Source organism: Rhinoraja longicauda, chromosome 5, assembly GCF_053455715.1.
Source record: "Rhinoraja longicauda isolate Sanriku21f chromosome 5, sRhiLon1.1, whole genome shotgun sequence".
Lineage (NCBI taxonomy): Eukaryota > Metazoa > Chordata > Chondrichthyes > Rajiformes > Arhynchobatidae > Rhinoraja > Rhinoraja longicauda.
In genome coordinates, this window is record NC_135957.1 from 79,042,599 (window position 1) to 79,060,894 (window position 18,296).

Here is an 18,296-nt window from a genome sequence, read left to right on the forward strand (position 1 = left end):
TCTAAATACATCACATTATATTTGTTTGAATTAAGTTCCACCTGGCATTCCTTCGAAAACTTTTCCAGTTGGTCAAGATCCTATTTCAACGTAGCCATCCTTCACTGTCCACTATGCCTCAAATTTTGGCGTAATCTGCAAATTTACCTGAAAGCTTAGTGGTGTATTCCACTATTATTGCAATTTACATCTGTCCAGCTCTATGTGTAATACCATGATTTTGCTCCGTTGATTCGACCAGCAAAATTTATATTTGATGAAATGGTACCAATTACTGGTTAGAATACCACCTACATTCTCATCCAAATAATCAATATAGTCGTAAAACAGCCCAGCAGTGATCTCGGCAGCAGAATACTGGTCACATCCTCTTATCTGAAACTAACTCTCCGCTACACTCTCGGCCTCCAAATGGTGCTAACCACCAAGCCAAATTTGTATCGAATGGATAGACACAAAACGCAGGACATAACTCAGCGGAACAGGCAGTATCTCTGGATAGAAGGAATGCGTGACGTTTCGAGTTGAAATCTTTCTTCAGATTCTGAAGAAGGGTCTCGACCCTAAATGTCACCCATTCCTTCTATCCAGAGATGTTGCCTGTTCCGCTGAGTTACTCCAGCGCTTTGTTTCTATCTTCAGTATAAACCAGCAACCTGCAGTTCCGTACTATCCAATTGAATAGCTTATACTATATCGAGGACCATGTGTGTGGATTGCGCATCGGACTCGTGAGCCACACTCGATCCCACAATACATGAGACATGCACAACCGTGCTATCATCGTCTACAATGGGCCACTCACTGGATGTCATGTGTTCTAACATTCTAGGCCAAGTTATTGAGCAGGATGTTATCAAAGGCCTTGCTAAAGTTCATGCAGACATCGTCTATCACTCTTCCCTCGTAAATCCTCTTGGTCACTTCTTCAAACTAGTGAGACATTTCCCACGTGAAAAGCCATTTAATTTATCTAATCAGTCCCTGTCTTTTTAAATGTGAATAAATCCCGTACAGCAGACAGTGAAAAAAGCTAATGGCATGTTGGCTTTCATAGCGAGAGGATTTGAGTTTAGGAGCAAAGAAGTCCTACTGTAGTTGTACAGGGTCCTGGTGTGACCGCACCTGGAGTACTGTGTGCAGTTTTGGTCTCCTAATTTGAGGAAGGACATTCTTGCTATTGAGGGAGTGCAGCGTAGGTTCACCAGGTTAATTCCCGGGATGGCGGGACTGACATACATTGAAAGAATGGGTCAACTGGGCTTATATTCACTGGAATTCAGAAGAATGAGAGGGGATCTTTTTGAAACATATAAAATTCTTAAGGGATTGGACAGGCTAGTTGCAGGAAAAATGTTCCCGATGTTGGGGGAGTCCAGAACCAGGGGGTCACAGTTTAAGAATAAGGGGTAGGTCATTTAGGACTAAGACGAGGAAAAACGTTTTCACCCAGAGAGTTGTGAATCTGTGGAATTCTCTGCCACAGAAGGCAGTGGTCACTGGATGTATTCAAGGGAGAGTTGGGTATAGCTCCTATGGCTATTGGGATCAAGGGATATGGGAGAAGTAATGTTTCATTTCACTACACATTTATGTGTATATGACAAATAAACGACTATTGACTATTGAGAAAGCAGGAATGGGGTACTGATTCTGGATGATCAGCCACGAAGGACTGAATGGCCTAATCCTGCGGGGGGGGGGGGGGGGGGTTAATTTACCCCCCAATAATTGCACAATTCGGATCTGAAGCGAAGTTTACACTCTTGACAGTTTTGACAATTTCTGTTTTACCATTTAACAAACTAAATCTGCATAGGTTACAGATACATCTGTTTTGCAGTTAAGATTAATCCATTAAACATACTTGCATTTCATAACAAATATATTAAACTGTACAAAACTACCTTCAAATGAAATAACACTACAGCAATAAAATGAAACAATCCTTAAATAAATTAAAAGCAGCATCTTAAAATATGTGTTGAAGAAATATGAACTAATTTGTATATTCTTTCCCTCATTAGAAATACCGGCACTGCTCAAATTTTCTTACCTGACAGATTCGAATGCATTGATCTAGTACGGACTTTGTATCTGTGGCATAATCAGGAGATGGCAAGCTAGCTCGGCAAAAGTGTGCTTGGAACAACAAGTGGGCTTTGGTGTGGGCGCTGTCAAAAGAATGTGGGTTCACTTCAACAGGCAGCCGCTTTGCAAGATCACTATTCAGCTGGTCTTCGTTATGTCGGACTGGAAGATCTGCGTATTCTGTAGCTTCCTTCAGAAGAGAGTGAATAAGACAATGTTGAGTTTAAATTTGGAAGAAACTAAAGTAGACATGTATTAACAGCAGACAAAATGTGTAGGAAGGAACTGCAGATGCTGGTTAAAACCAAAGATAGACACAAAAAGCTGGAGTAACTCAGCGGGACAGGCAGCATCTCTGGAGAGAAGGAATGGGTGACGTTTCGGGTCGAGGCCCTTCTTCAGACTGAAGTCCGAGTCTGAAGAAGGGTCTCGACCCGAAACGTCACCCATTCCTTCTCTCCAGAGATGCTGCCTGTCCCGCTGAGTTACTCCAGGTTTTTGTATATACGAACAGCATACAGCACAAAAACTGACAATAAAGCACAATGGATCAGATAATGCAATGACCCAGGATGTTGGATGAAAATCTGTTATGACTTAAACTTAATTTATTTCACATTTACCAATATGAATAGTTTTAAATGCAACAATACCAATTATTTTTAAAGAATTTTCACTGGGTGGGTATATCTTAACAAGGACCACAGTTTTATAATAATGCAGACTGAACATGTGACAAATATTTCTATTCGTTCACACACTTTGTTTCCACTATTCGTAAACAGATTTAAATGTTCATTTTGTTTGATTAAACAGTATACTTAATGCATGATAATAATTTATCATCCACCAAATACTCCAGCATTTTGTGTCTATGTCACCTTTGTCACCCATTCTTTCTATCTAGAGATGCTGCCTGTCCCGTTGAATGACCAGCATTTTGTGTCTATCTTCGGTTTAAACAAGCATCTGCAGTTCCTTCATACACATAATAATTTCACTAACTGATAGATGACCAATGTTAAGATGTTTTGTGCATTTTTTCCTATTATACTATTTTTTAGATTGTTACATATCGCTTTGAAAAATGAACAATATATTAAACAAATATTGTGCATATATCCAGAAAGGATAAATACACAATAATTATTAGATTGTTGCATATTGTTCTCATAATTATTGTGTCTGGAATTTATGACAATTGACATTATGACATTTATTTGTAACAAAGTTCTATACCATTGATTGAAACTTTAAATTTCATCTGTGGCCAGTTCTAAAAATTCTTCGAATAAGTGATCATGCTCTTATGACTTTTTTGTGTCTTCCTTCTCAGTCAGAAAATTTTGGTTCAAGGCTCACTTCAGAGAACTGATTACAATTGTCTGAACAGAAATGTATGCTATTGAAGATGTGGCCTGTGTATTGGATGGAATTCTAAACTATGAATCGGCTTGTCAACCTTAGTGCACAGGCCAATAATTATCCAAAAATCAGCTGCTCTAGGGGGAAAAAATGTGATCATTACAGTTTGTAGTTTATTCTAACAGATTTCCTACATTACACAACAACCAGAGAGCAGACCTGCGCTACTATCTACCTCATTGGAAACCATTGGACTATCTCGGATCAGACTTTACTGGACTTAAAGGTATTCACGTTATTTCCTTTATCATGTATCTGTCCACTGTGGATGGCTCGATTGTATGCATGTATTGTCTTTCCGCCGACTGGTAAGCAGGCAACGAAAGCTTTTCACTGTACCTCGATACACATGACAATAAACTAAACTCTAACTCAAACAAGAGTGACTGTGTGTCGGAAGTACGGCTGTGTGTCGGAAGTGTTCTTCAGGCAATTCCCAAAAGGTCCAATAGAAATGTAAGTCCTCTGTACCCCTTTAATGCCAGCTTTCTAAAATGTTACGCACATTTCCTAAATTGATCCCGCAGAGGGAGAGGAAAATCCAAATAATCTAATGAAAATTCATCAGGTGCAGGCACAGAAATAGCATTGCTGCCTTACAGCGCCAGATATCCGGATTCAATCCTGACTACGTGTGCTGTTTGTACATTTGCCCCGTGACCAGCTTGGGTTTTCCGGTTTCCTCCCACACTCCAAAGACGTACAGGATTGTAGGCTAATTGACTATGGTAATAATTGCAAATTATCCCTATTGTGTGTAGGATAGTATTGGTGTGCGGGGATCGCTGAAAGGCGCGGACTCGGTGGGCCGAAGGGCCCGTTTCCACGCTGGATCTCTAAACTAAACTAAAACTAAACTAAAATTAATTATCGGCACAACCTTATCTTTGGGTCTGATGGAAATCTAAATAATAATAATAATAATAATACATTTTATTTATATAGCGCTTTTCATATACTCAAAGACGCTTTACAGAGATTTTGAGAACATAGGGAAATTAATAAATAGATAAATAAGTAAATAAATAAATGAACAGAGAAAGGAGACAGTAGGTGAGGTGACCTTCAGTGGTTGAAGGCAGTACTGAACAGGTGAGACTTCAGCGATGTTTTGAATGTGGTGAGTGTGGGGGAGTCTCTAACGGTTTGGGGTAGTGAGTTCCATAGGGTGGGAGCAGCGATGGAGAAAGCCCTGTCCCCCCAGGATCTGAGTTTAGTCCGGATGTGGGGGGATAGGAGATTGGCAGCGGCAGAGCGGAGGGTGCAGGTGGGAGTGTGCCTGTGGAGGAGGTCGGTCAGGTAGGATGGGGCCAGGTTATGGAGGGCTTTGTAGGTTATGAGGAGGATTTTGTACTGGATTCTCTGGGGGATGGGGAGCCAGTGGAGTTTATAAAGGACGGGGGTGATATGGTCACGGATCGAGGTGTGTGTGAGTAGACGGGCAGCGGAGTTTTGAATGTATTGAAGTTTATTGATGATTTTTGAGGGTGCGCCATAGAGGAGGCTGTTGCAGTAGTCCAGACGGGAGGTGATGAAGGCGTGGATGAGGGTTTCTGCAGCTGTGGAGGAGAGGGATGGACGGAGACGGGCAATGTTTTTGAGGTGGAAGAAGGCTGTTTTTGTGATGTGTTTGATGTGTTTGTCGAAGGAGAGGGTTTGATCAAGGATGATTCCAAGATTCCGGATGTGAGGTGAGGTGGATACTGGGAGACCATGAATGTTGAGGATGAAGTTTTGGGTGGATTTGGTGAGCATTTTTGGACCAATGATGATGATTTAAATGAAGGACAATGGCTCTTACAGGAATTGGCATACCACGTAGAAAGAAAAAAACAAGTGAGCAAATGAAGAGCAAATTTGCAGATTTCTGCAAGTCCTCTTGATAGTACTTGACTGAACGCGAGGACACTGACCGTGACATTTAGACTTCATCAAGGCACATGAGATTCATTGAGTAACCAATGTGTACAATTAGATCCTTGACAGTGAAAAAGACCGAGGTATATAACAAAAGGAAAAATAAAGATTCCAATTTCTACAAACATCGTAATTTTCCACTCCAATTTGAGTGTCAAGATCAATTTTCCCTTCTTCCATAAACATAACCTAGCACTGATCCAGAATTTTCATAGTAGCTTATTGTCAAATCTAAATACATCAAGTAAAAATAAGGAGGAGAAAATTTGATGGATGCTCAGTTATAAGGTAGAGTTCCGTTCGCTAGGATCAAGTGAGTAATGTAATTGTGTAATGAAGCAAAGAACAGATGGTTGCAAGTTGGATGAATGGTTGTGCTGAGGTATTTAATCTCAGTATGCCAACTGTTGAACCTATCTCAACTTTAGTGATCGCGGGTTAAAGAGTAAAAGGTTAAAAACAAATCTGATGTCTTACCACTAATTTCTAACAGGTGATTCGTCCTGAACTATGTTTGGATATATATAAATTTATGTTGAGTACAACTTTCATGTTGAGGATGTGGAAACACCCCAAATTTTATAAACGGGCTGGGTAGGAAGAAACAAATAAAATCGGCAATAAAAAAAGGCACATTTTTATTTTAAATGACAGGCTTTGTGAAAATAGAGCTGAAATTGCTGAAACCATATAATATCAAACGAGTGTGAGGTGGGTAGTGGGAAAACAGCCTTAAATTGGAAGACCAAAGAGGATTTAAATCTCGATAGGTGATGGGTTGGGGATGGGAATTAGAAAAAAAACATAGATGGCAAGGTGATAAAATAACTTGATGAGAATTTTAAATTCATTGCAGTGGGATCATTCACATATCACGAGTTGATTGGATGATGGATTAGGAGGGCAAGTTAAGGAAAGGTGGAATTTATGAGGCATGGAGGATGTAGATTGGCAAAGATCATGCTGGATAAGGCAAAATAAAGTGTGAATAATGAATGTTATGGTGGTCAGCCCAGATTTGGAGAGGGACACAATGTTAGATCATGACAGATTGGACTATGTCATCATGTAATTTCTCACATGCAGAATGTGCAGTTTGCTGAATTCCTGAGGTACTTCAGAAAATGTTCTCACTTTCACGAAAAGAGAACAGAAAAAGGATTAAAAACTTGGAACAAAATGAATGGACATATGTAGATGATTTTATGAAATCAGAAAATTCTGACTAAAGTAACAGGAAACAATAAAACCCATTTTCATTAAGAACACAACTGCAAACAGAGATTTTGATCTCTGTTGTCTTTTGCAGCTTTTGAAATGTTTTGGCATTCCAATCGAGGAATGCAGTGTCATATTTACTCTGAACTCTTTGGAGGTTTATTTGCACTGTTTCCTTTCTTTGGGACGTTTTCCTTTTTAAGACTCTTCAGACTGCTCTGCCTTCTATTTACTAAGGTGCTATTGACTCATTTTCAAATCTCATCAGTCTTGAAGGAATGCCATATCTTGGTTATGTTGTCGTTCAGGGCATATTCTTTTTGCCTTTTTTTTGTAAGTGATAGACTTCATTAACTTCCTAGTCATTTAAGAACTAATACTTCTCCACTTGAGTTCTAGACCACATTTGTAACTGGGACATAAGTGAGGTTCATTTTCTTATCTGCATCATGCCACTAATTAAAGTAAATTGACAACAGGGACTAAAGCTTTTTGTGTAACAGAGAATGGAATTGAATGGAGTGCCAAAAGGTCGCCATATCCCATTATATTCCTATGTGAAGGGCTGGCTTCTATGTCCTGCCCTTGTTTGTTTTGTGCAGTCCAAGCAAATTGCTTACTACTAGTCTGCATCTCTGGTTTGCCCAGCTGTCTTTGAATAAGACATCGACTCTCGCAAATGTTCAGGGACAGTGATTGACAATCTCGTGATGAACACTGGTTCCAACTCAGCTACTGCTCTTCAAGTCTGCAGCAGAGTGGAGTGAATATGGTGACTGTGCTTCATGCTGACATGAGCAAGCCTCCTGTTCCCGCAGCTATTTCCATATTGCTCTGCGCCCCTTGAATGAAAACCTCAATCTGTGCAGCAAATGGCTTACAACAAGGCAACCTTGGAACCACTCGGCAGGTCATTTTTAGATTAGCCAGACACAGAACAAGACCTTTTCCGCTTTTGAAATCTAAGAGTTTCTTGTGTTAATTATTAATATAAACAAAACAACAGAATACACCAGGTATACTATAATTTGGCATGTTATCTCAGAGAAATTAATTTCTTGTTCATGTGCATTTTAAATTAACCATGTAATATTTTCTTCCATTCTTGCCTTTGTTCTATAAACAATCAAAACTCCATTGAGATGTATTAACTAAACAAGGAGACATAATGTAAATCTGAATTGTTGGAGATGGTTAATTTCATATTTTGTTTGGACATTTATTGCTTCATAAGGATTCCAGTCAGGTTTTGAATTAACAAATCAGTGTCAGTATTTAGGGCCAATTTTAGTTTCAGCTGAAAAAATTACAAATTTCAAGAGTGCATACACTATGCAGAAGGGTTAAAGTGTTAACAGAATTTGTGCTATTCCACATTGCAATAATGACCAGTTTGCTAAATGTTTCTAGGCTAATATTTTCAAATGCCCCATAAAATATAAAGAAGATGAGAGTACTTTTTTGTGAAATTATTACCCATAGATATTTTGACCATTTCTTCAGAAAACCCCCCGACATATTCAGGATCTTGAAGTTGTAGACCAGGATTTTTTTTAAGCTATATGGCAAATAGCTATTCAACAGCACCATTTAAGAATGAGCAGCCATGTGCAGTGCACCAATATAGGTTTTGCACAAAATCAAGAGATGAAGTGACTGTGGTCCAAGTGTAGATCTGCTGATTGACTGAATTACTTTAAATAGCACACCGATGAACAAAACCGAAATTCGGAACTGCATTGCAATATCAAATGTAACACCAACATCTCTATAACCAAAAGATAAGACACAAAAAGCTGGAGTAACTCAGCGGGTCAGACAGCATCTCTGGAGAAAAGGAATAGGTGACGTTTCGGGTCAAGACCCTTCTTCAGACTGAAAGTAAGGGGAAAGGGAAACAAGAGATATAGACGATGATATAGAGAGATATAGAACAAATGAATTAAACAAAGGCAGGTTCATTCTCTTGTTAAAGATGCCCTTTTTTGCAGCTGTCCTTTCACGTTACAATCATTAAAAAATTATTTCCTACACCATTTTGCTTCACCATTCCCTCTCTTCCTTGCTAAAATACAGTTCCCTGACCACAATTTAAGACAAGTTTCAAAACATTATCTTGATATCATATTGATTTTTATCTGCCTTTACTTCCATGAAGAATGCAAGGATAGTATAACACTTTATTAGTCATAAAGCATAAAACACACTAGACTACACTACAACTACAACTACACTAGTTCCATCTACCCATGCTTGGCCCATAACCCTCTAAACCTATCCCATCCATGTACCTGTCCAAATGTCTCTTAAATGTTATGGTAGTACTTATCTCCTCTAGCTATTTTCTAGAGGAGATAGGAGGTACCGAGGGGAGTATCTAGGTACTCAACTACCTCATCTGGCAGCTTGTTCCATAAACCCACCACCCTTTGTGTAAAAGAGTTGTCCTCAGGTTCTTATTAAATCTTCCCCCTCCCTCACCTTATTGCGGGTGAGTCTTCAGGGAACAAAGCAGCTTTTTAAAACAAAAATGGGCATATCAAACAGAAAACATCGTAATTTATCCCCATTGGCGTAATTTTAAATTGAGTAATTTTGTTTGAGAAAATTGTGAATATTTGTTTTTTCAAAAGTTGTTACAACACTTTGATGTGAGTTCAAAAATAAAAAAAGATTTTTTCTTAAAATTACATATTCTCATGACAGGGTAGAACATGATGCCTGTAAGGCAATCCACCGGAACCTATACCCACTAATTTAAAAGGTTAGGGAATAATTGAGCTAGTCAGTCAGTGTTATGAAAAATGATCCTTTCATTCCAAACGTACTCAGTGGATGACTACGTAGACAATTGCTTAAAACATGGGGTTAAAAAAAAAAATTACCTCCACGTTTCTTCTGTGAGAAAATACAAGAAGCATCCCTAACTCTGTCTTTAGAATACAATACATGCACGTTTTTACATGTATCATCGAAATGAGAGTTGATAGATACCAACTCCACTGCTTCATTAAAGACTGCCTGGTACAAAAGAGCAAGCAAAAGTAAGCCAACCATGAGTCTTCCTTGCTCTATTTCGGTTACACCATCAAGTCCACTGCCACACTGTAGAGACAGTATGAGAATGTCAAATGGTGGCGTAAGGAATTTTCTTGCAGAGCAACTGTCTTTCTATCCCATACAAATGTATATTCTCGTTGTGACCGCGTGGGGTTTTCAGGGTTTCCTCCTACTTTCCAAAGGTACAGGTTTGTAGGTTAATTGGCTTTGGTAAAACTGTAAATTGTTCCTAGTATGTAAGATCGTGCTAGTATACGGGGTGTCACTGCTTGGCACGGACTCAGTGGCCAAAGGGCCTATTTCTGCACTGTATCTCTAAAGTCTAAAATGAACACTAAACCTCATTTGGATCAGATACTTGGTGTGCACCTTACATGCCTCAGCAAATAGAAACATAGAAAAATAGATGCAGGATTAGGCCATTTGGCCCTTCGAGCCAGCACCGCCATTCAATATGATCATGGCTGATCATCTAATATCAGTACCGTGTTCCTGCTTTTGCCCCATATCCCTTGATTCATTTAGCCCTATGAGCTAAATCTAACTCTCTCTTGAAAACATCCAGTGAATTGGCCAGTGAATTGAACTGGGATCCTTCCTGCGTATGACTTCCATATGTACAGAGATGCCATTGATGCCAAGTGAGATGCTATGTATGTTTTGACATTGTTAGTGTGAGTTAATTTGGATGAATGTGGCCCATGAAAGGCACAGGCTTCTCAGACCTAAAAAAGAGCACAACTTCTGTGGGACCTGAGGTATGAACTTTTTGTGCAGGTGGATCATTCTTTATGCACTTTTCTCATCTTCCATGTCATTAGATATTCTACTCGTGTCTGCAGTGAATAATCCTTTGGTCTCCGCATGGAGGATCCAATCAACTTGTGTGTTCAAGCACCTGACCCCAAGATGGTGAGTTCATCAACCTCTCATATTCCACCTTGCTCTGGACAGATTGGATGCACAAGCCTCACATCCTCACTCCCATTCAACTGTATATCTGGAACTCCCATCGCCGATGCACTGTCCCCTGAATCTCCTTATGCTCCTCAACTCAGCATGTGACGCTCCTACTTTTATTCTCTACCCCCGAGGTTCTTCCTCCTGTCTAAAGAAGGATCCTAACCCAAAATATTATCTATCCTTGTTCTCCTACTGAGTTACTCCTAGGCGGTGTGTCCTTTTGTGTAGTTCCTTGTTTCTCCACTCCCACCAGCCTCCACTGCAGGAATCCTAGCCGACCTGACCCATCAACACTACAACAGCAGTACAAGAAAGGAAATCTATCAGTTCACTCAAGGCAGGCAAGTTGAATTGCTTAATTGCATCAGGTTTTGCACAAAACTGGGTTTTTGCTGCCTGTGATCGCACAAAAAAAGGTACCATATGCTCCCTGAACAGCTTCTTCCACCATGGACGAATTTCCATCCCACAATTTTACTTGGTGAGTGCGACCGGACACAAATGTGACCATGCGCTCAGTTTGCCTGCAGCAATTTTTGATGTACAAAGTTAACCATTCAAGATACTGGAGGACTACCTAAATGCCACAGGGGTGTAAGGTGAAGTTGCCTAACCACTTCATCATCTGGCTATTGAAAGTGAACAAGACCTAATCTTTAAACTGTTTGCCTGATGAGAGATGTGCAATAAGGTTGTAGTTAATGGACACCAGACTTTAGGGCAATGTTGATTAATCTGTAACACATGAAGGTGACAAAACAAGACTTCATTATTTCTACACATTCCAGTGTGTACACTGGAGCACAGCTCTTTTTGTGGCTGCATTATAAATGTTACCTTGAAGTTCTTCATTTATGCATCATATACACCAAGTCATGAACTACAAAATAGTTCGATTTGAAGTCAATTCTCGACCACAGAGAGAAAAGAGTTAAAGAAGGATCTTATGTAAGTTTTACACATCATTAGATAAGATAAATCCTCATTAATACTTCGATAGAAAAAAAAAGCAAAGAAATTAACTCCAGAGGGTGTAAACATAAACTAGTGAAGAATAAATTTCAATAAGATACGAGGAGGAATTCCTTCTTGCAAAGGTGGAAACAAATACAGTGTGAAATGTTATTATAAACACTGCTGATTACAGGGAGCATTGTAAGACTGGGAAGTCAGGACTTGGTGGAACAAATAGCCATTCAACTTCCAAACTTAAAACAAAACCTTTTAAGGGCAACTTATTCTACCCATAAGGGAATTACACAGAATTGTAACACAGAATAGCTAAGAGTTGATCTTTCAAAGTAAATTTTATTGTCGTGTTTGGCTATTTTTAAGATGTTGATTTTGCTGGCAGCACCAGCATTTAATCTTTGTTCCTAATTGTCCCTGAATGGAGTTAAAAGATGACCACAATGATGAGTTTAAAATTACACTGCCATTATTTCCATTCCTGAAATAAAAGAAAGAATCTGATTTTCTTTGCAAGCCAATCCAATAATGAAGATTTATTTAATATCTCTCTGCCATGGTGGGATTCAAAGTCATGTCTTTGGATTGATGGTCCAGAGGTCTGCTTCAAGCTGAGTAACTCAGCCACTGTTCTATGCAAGTGGTAGAAAAGGAGGGTACCAGGTCATGCAAGGGAGGCAAAGTAAAAAAAGTTCCAGAATGAATACATTAGGAAAATGGGATGTAACGCCACACACTTTTCTGCAGAGTAATATTATTCAACTATAATAATAGAGTTGCCGCCTTACAGCGTCAGAGACCTGGGTTCTATCCTGACAACGGGTGCTGTCGAGAGGGAGTTTGTGCGTTCTACATGTGACCACATGGGTTTTCTCCAGGTGCTCCGGTTTCCTCCCATACCCCAAAGACCTACAGGTTTGTAGGTTAATTGGCTTTGATAAAGATTGTAAATTGTCCCGAGTGTTAAGGATAGTGCTGGCGTGCGGGGATCGCTGGTCGGTGCGGACTCGGTGGGCTGAAGGACCTGTTTCCACGCTGTGTTTCTAAACTAAACTAAAACTATAATAATTGTTTCCAGCAGGAATGCAAATTTTTATTTTTTAATCTGGGAAATCAACATTTGGGGGCATTTTGCCCAGTAACATAAACGATTTTTAATTTTTGATTAATATTGTACAACGAATAATTTATTTTCTAACGTCTGGAATATGATTGTATCTTTAAGCCTATCTTCAAATCCCTTGAAAGATATGGTTGAAAGTTAGGAGAGTAAAATCAAAAGCCCTGCGTCAAATGTGACTAAATGAAAAGAATAGCTCTCGGCAAGTTCATCACAGGAAGTTGGGTCCTATTAGAAACAAAATTATTCTTTCTGTGAGATTCAGATCAAGTTAAGACATAAACATCTGTAATATGTTTAAAATATTAGATTGATAATTATGCTCTTTCCTTCCTCTTTTACTTACGCTGGGAAATTTTCAATGCAACTAACCATTAAGCCAGCTTGATAACATCACCACTGCCAAATGCAGAGAGACCCTGAACTGTTCCTGATCAGTAAAGGCAAGGCCAGCAGCATAATCAAGGACGAGTCGCACCCTGGCCACTCCCTCTTCTCCCCTCTCCCATCAGGCAAAAAGTATACAAGTGTGAAAACGCACACCTCCAGATTCAGGAACAGTTTCTTCCCAGCTGTTATCAGGCAACTAAATCATCCACAACCGGAGAGCAGTGCTGAACTACTATCTACCTCTTTGGTGAACCTCAGACTATCCTTGATCGGACTTTACTGGCTTTACCTTGCACTAAACATTATTCCCTTATCATGAATGAATGAATACAAGGCAGTGAAATACTTTGCTTGCATACCCAAAGTATGCAAAAGTCGCTACATAATGGCGCTGACATAGTTACAAAAGCATACGCGGTATCCACGCCAGGTCCCCAATTGTTCACTGTTCTCCCCCTCTACCCCCTCCCCCACGGGTCCTCCTTTGTTCTTTCTCCCGGCATCGGCCTCCTCGTCCGTCGGCTGATGCCCCCGTCGACCTCTCCACTCTCACTGCCGGGTCCTCTCTGGTCGCTGATGCAGGCCCCAGCCGCATGGCTCTGTCGACTTACGGTGCACGGGCTCCGACCTCGGCCGTGGGCTCTGCCAACCCAGGTTCCGTCAGCCGTGGGTTCTGACCCGCGGGGGCTCCATCCTTGGCCATTCTGCCGCGAGGCGTCCTGCCACAGCAGCACACTGGGGGGCGTCTATGTATCTGTAAATGGCTCGATTGTAATCGTATATTGTCTTTCTGCCGACTGGATAGCATGCAACCTCGGTGCATGTGAGAATAAACTAAGCTGTACTAAACTTTAACGGGCACATAAACATTAGAAATCACTAGATCCCGTTATGCAGGTTTGATTGAGCTTGTTATTTGCTAGACACTGAAAATACAGTCTTCATATCCCTTTCACCCTTGCATGGCTCAGAATTTAATTCTTGGCCATTGCCATGTTCTCAGAATTCGTGAAACAATTAATCTTGAACCAATACTCTAAGGGAGCCACAAGCACAAAGAGCGAGAGATCAAGTAAGAGAATGTCTAAGTCACAAAATAACGAAGCATATTTTCAAAGACATCAACTGAGATGGAAACTCAAGATGGAATTAAAATGGATACAAGGAACTGCAGGTGGTGGTTTACAAATCAAGATAAAGTGCTGGAGTAACTCAGTGGGTCAGGCAGCATCTCTGGAGAACATGGATAGGTGACGTTTCGGATCGAGACCATTTCTACAGATGTCAGAGGTTGTGGGGAGAAGGCAGGAGAATGGGGTTAGGAGGGAGTGATAGATCAGCCATGATTGAATGACGGAGTAGACTTGATGGGCCGAATGGCCTAATTCTACTCCTATCACTTAAGATCTTAAGACTGATTGTGGGTGGGGTGGGGGGAGAAGGAAAGCTGGAAGAGAGGAGGGGCAGGACAAAGCCTGGCAGGTAATAAGTTGATTCAGATGCTGGGGGGTTTTGGTAAGCAGATGGTGGACAAGAGCCAGAGATGATGTTTCGGATTCCGTCCCAAACCATCACCTACCCATGTTCTCCAGAGATGCCGCCTGACCCACTGAGTTACTCCAGCACTTTGTGTGTAGGATTGTTTAGTTATTGCCTTAATGTTCTCTAAACTACCCCAAACCGTCAGAGACTCCTCCTCACTCATCACATTCAAAACATCACTGAAGTCTCACCTGTTCAGCACTGCCTTCAACCACTGACCGTCACCTCACCTTGTCTCCTTTTTCTGTTCGTTTACTTATTTATCTATTTATTCTATGTTCTAGTAATCCCTGTAAAGCGTCTTTGAGTGTTTGAAAAGCGCTATATAAATGTAATGCATTATTATTATTATTATTATAATGCACAAGAAGAATGAGAATGCTACCAATGGCATGGGACATTTTTGCATAGAATCTAGGCACCTTAGATTTAGATTTAGAGATACAGCGCGGAAACAGGCCCTTCGGCCCACCGAGTCCGCGCCGCCCAGCGATCCCCGCACATTAACACTATCCTGCACACACTAGGGACAATTTTTACATTTTACGCAGTCAATTAACCTACATACCTGTACGTCTTTGGAGTGTGGGAGGAAACCGAAGATCTAGGAGAAAACCCACGCAGGTCACGGGGAGAACGTACAAACTCCGTACAGACGGCGCCCGTAGTCAGGATCAAACCTGAGTCTCCGGCACTGCATTCGCTGCAAGGCAGCAACTCTACCGCTGTGCCACCGTGCCGCCAAATCTTACACATTGAAGCAGTGTGTTCAATCAATCCAATAACTCATTACATGATAACATAACCAAGCATATAACGACATCATGGCCCTAATATTTAAGGAGGGGACTGCAGCAGCTGGGAAACCACTAATGAAAGTAAATATGGAAGTGTGCCACAATTAACACAATTGAACTAATCTCCATGGAAAAAAGTTTTAAAAAAAGGACGTGCTTTCTTCAGTTTGTGGTATGATTTGCTCTTAGGTGTAATTCTATTGTTCTTATTTAAAGTTGCATTTAACCTTCTGGACCGAGACACTATACATACACCATGTCATCTCCTGTTCACGTTTCTCTTTTATTTTTGTTATTCCACTTGGCGAAATTATAAAACCCACTTCCTCGTTTTTAATGACTTGGTTACAACAAGGTTAACATTCCTTGCCCGGTGTGCTGATTTAAAGAGATCCTTCTCTCAAGATGGAGCTATTGTGACTAACACATCTCGACAGATGTAATTGATCTTCACTGTATTAGTTGTGGCATTGGGGAAACTGTCTGCAGTCTGCATTTTCATTGCTTGAATCTGGTTGAAACTTTATATTTTTTTAATCCTCATGAATTCGCTTTGTTTTAAAATCTAATACAAGTAGATGTCATTACCAAATTTGTGAAGGAAAATAAATGTTTAAATATCTCAAAATGTAAGATAATGTAACTAAATATTTGTTGTTTGGAATTTTCAGATGCAAGTAAACAATTGCAGTGAACATACATGCTGGCAGGATTTTTAGATGTAAAAATTTGAAAAAGTGCTAACCAAGTTCATAATCCCATTAGCTTTAAATAATATCGACAGTCAAATAGACAAGAACAAAGCCACAATTTGATAGTTTTATGATTAGGTAACCTACTCTCCACAACAAGAGGATAAACAGCTGGGGAAAGTCTTTAACTCATAAAAAGTATGAGAAGTGATCTTAAAATTATTAGTTACAACTAAGCTCCAAAATTCCTGATTGCTGAAATGGAATTTGAAAAAATACAAACAGCTATTCTTCAAAACTATTTGAAAAACATACGGCAAACAAGCCACATCAAATAATGTTAACTGGCTGAAATGTTCCTGAGACTAATCAGATTGTTCCTTTATTGGCCTGAAAATCTTTGAGAAAATTCTAACCTTTCGGTATTTTCATTATTTCTCACCTCCAAGCAGTTAAATATTCCCTAGAACATAACACAGTTATGCGAGATATTATGGTAAATATAAAAATCTTTTAAAGTGTTTTATATTTCTTACAATATTCTGCATGTAATTTCTAAAAATGTTTGAGTAAAGAAATGTCAAAACATTAACATGTTAGCATGAATGAACTTAATTTATCAATTTGTCAGCTGAAGTTAGCCATGGTCAAAAGGTTCTGAAGTGCTTGAAATGAAAACATCCTATTCACTGCCAAAAATCTCTCTGAGAGCTATTGGAAGTAGAAGCTCTCATCTTATCCAAGCTTTTGTTACTTTAAAAACCTTAAAGCCAAGATTTTTTATGTTTTCAGCAGAACGCTACCTACGAGCAACAAAACTTTCCACAACAGAAAAAAATTGCATTGATACATTTCATAGGACAACTCAAATATCGTGTTGCTATTTACAGATACAAAGAATCATCTGATATGGAACCACTAAAATATTAACAGTTTTACCTCGAGAGTGGGTATACGGGTAATTCTTACACCTATATCAATATGGTAAGTTAATGAGAAATTTGGACCAGGGGGTCAGAGTCAAACAGCTCAATATCCTCATTAAATCCTGAGGGGGTTTCAAGTTGCACATTCACCACCCATTTTGAAGTGGAAAATACCATTTGCTGATGGTTTTATTGATGACTGGGGTCAGAAGTTTGACTGAGCAAGGCTACTGTGCAAAGAGCAGCAAGAGTTCAGCGGATGGAGAGGGTGAGAACAGGTCACATGAACAAACATTTGGCTAAAGTGACAAGGTGGATGCAAACCATTCCTTTAAGCTTGAGGTCACAGTTGAAAATAATATAGTGTATCCCGACAAAAGCATTAAAGACTGTTGTGGATTAGATTTGTTTTAAATTTAATGAAGACAAATGTAAAAACAAGAATATTTTGAGAAATTTAGCATAGTTAACTAACAAAAGAGTAAATGAACTGTTGCTATGTTGCGATATCGCTCAAAAGTGTAAGCATTGCGAAAGAAGTCTGAAGAAGGGTCTCGACTCGAAACGTCACCTATTCCTTTTCTCCAGAGATGCTGTCTGACCCGCTGAGTTACTCCAGCTTTTGTGTCTATCTTCGGTTTAAACCAGCATCTTCAGTTCCTTCTGAAGCATTGCTAAGTTTGTTTTATTAGAATTCAACCAAGGGTTTATAGAAACCTACATGCTTCAATGCACAGGTGCTCCCGGCTTACGATGCTTCGACTTGCGATATTTCGACTTCGCGATGGTGCAAACGGCAGCGCCCCATAGCGAGCCACAGCTTACTTCCGGCCACGTGATCAGGTGTATTAAATGCATTTCCACTTACAATATTTTCGGTTTGCGATGGGTTTCTCGGAACGGAACCCCATTGTAAGCCGAGGAGCACCCCTATAGAATCCTAATACATGTCCTCCCCAGGTTTCGCTGCTGAGAACTGTTCGTAAGTCAGAAATGCAGCTGTGTTCAAGAGTTGCAACATGGTAGAACATTGCTGCAGCTCTGCAGATCCATGCTGCCGGTCCCCCAAATGCTCGTTCATGTGGACTGGCATTATCTAAGTCAGGCAGGACCTGCGTTTAGTATTCACAACAAATTCTTTACACAGCTGCATTTTTGAAATTATGTTCTGGGAATCAAGGTGCTA

General features: G+C 40.0%; 1 protein-coding gene across 2 annotated transcripts in view; it reads right to left on the reverse strand.

The window, feature by feature from the left end:
- Positions 1–18,296, reverse strand: part of ascc3 (activating signal cointegrator 1 complex subunit 3) — a 328,254-nt gene that overhangs the window by 37,676 nt on the left and 272,282 nt on the right. For both annotated transcript variants that reach the window (XM_078399847.1, XM_078399848.1), the window contains exon 37: positions 2,057–2,281. In XM_078399847.1, the coding sequence (XP_078255973.1) occupies positions 2,057–2,281 (225 nt within the window). The remainder of the gene's footprint in view (positions 1–2,056; positions 2,282–18,296) is intronic.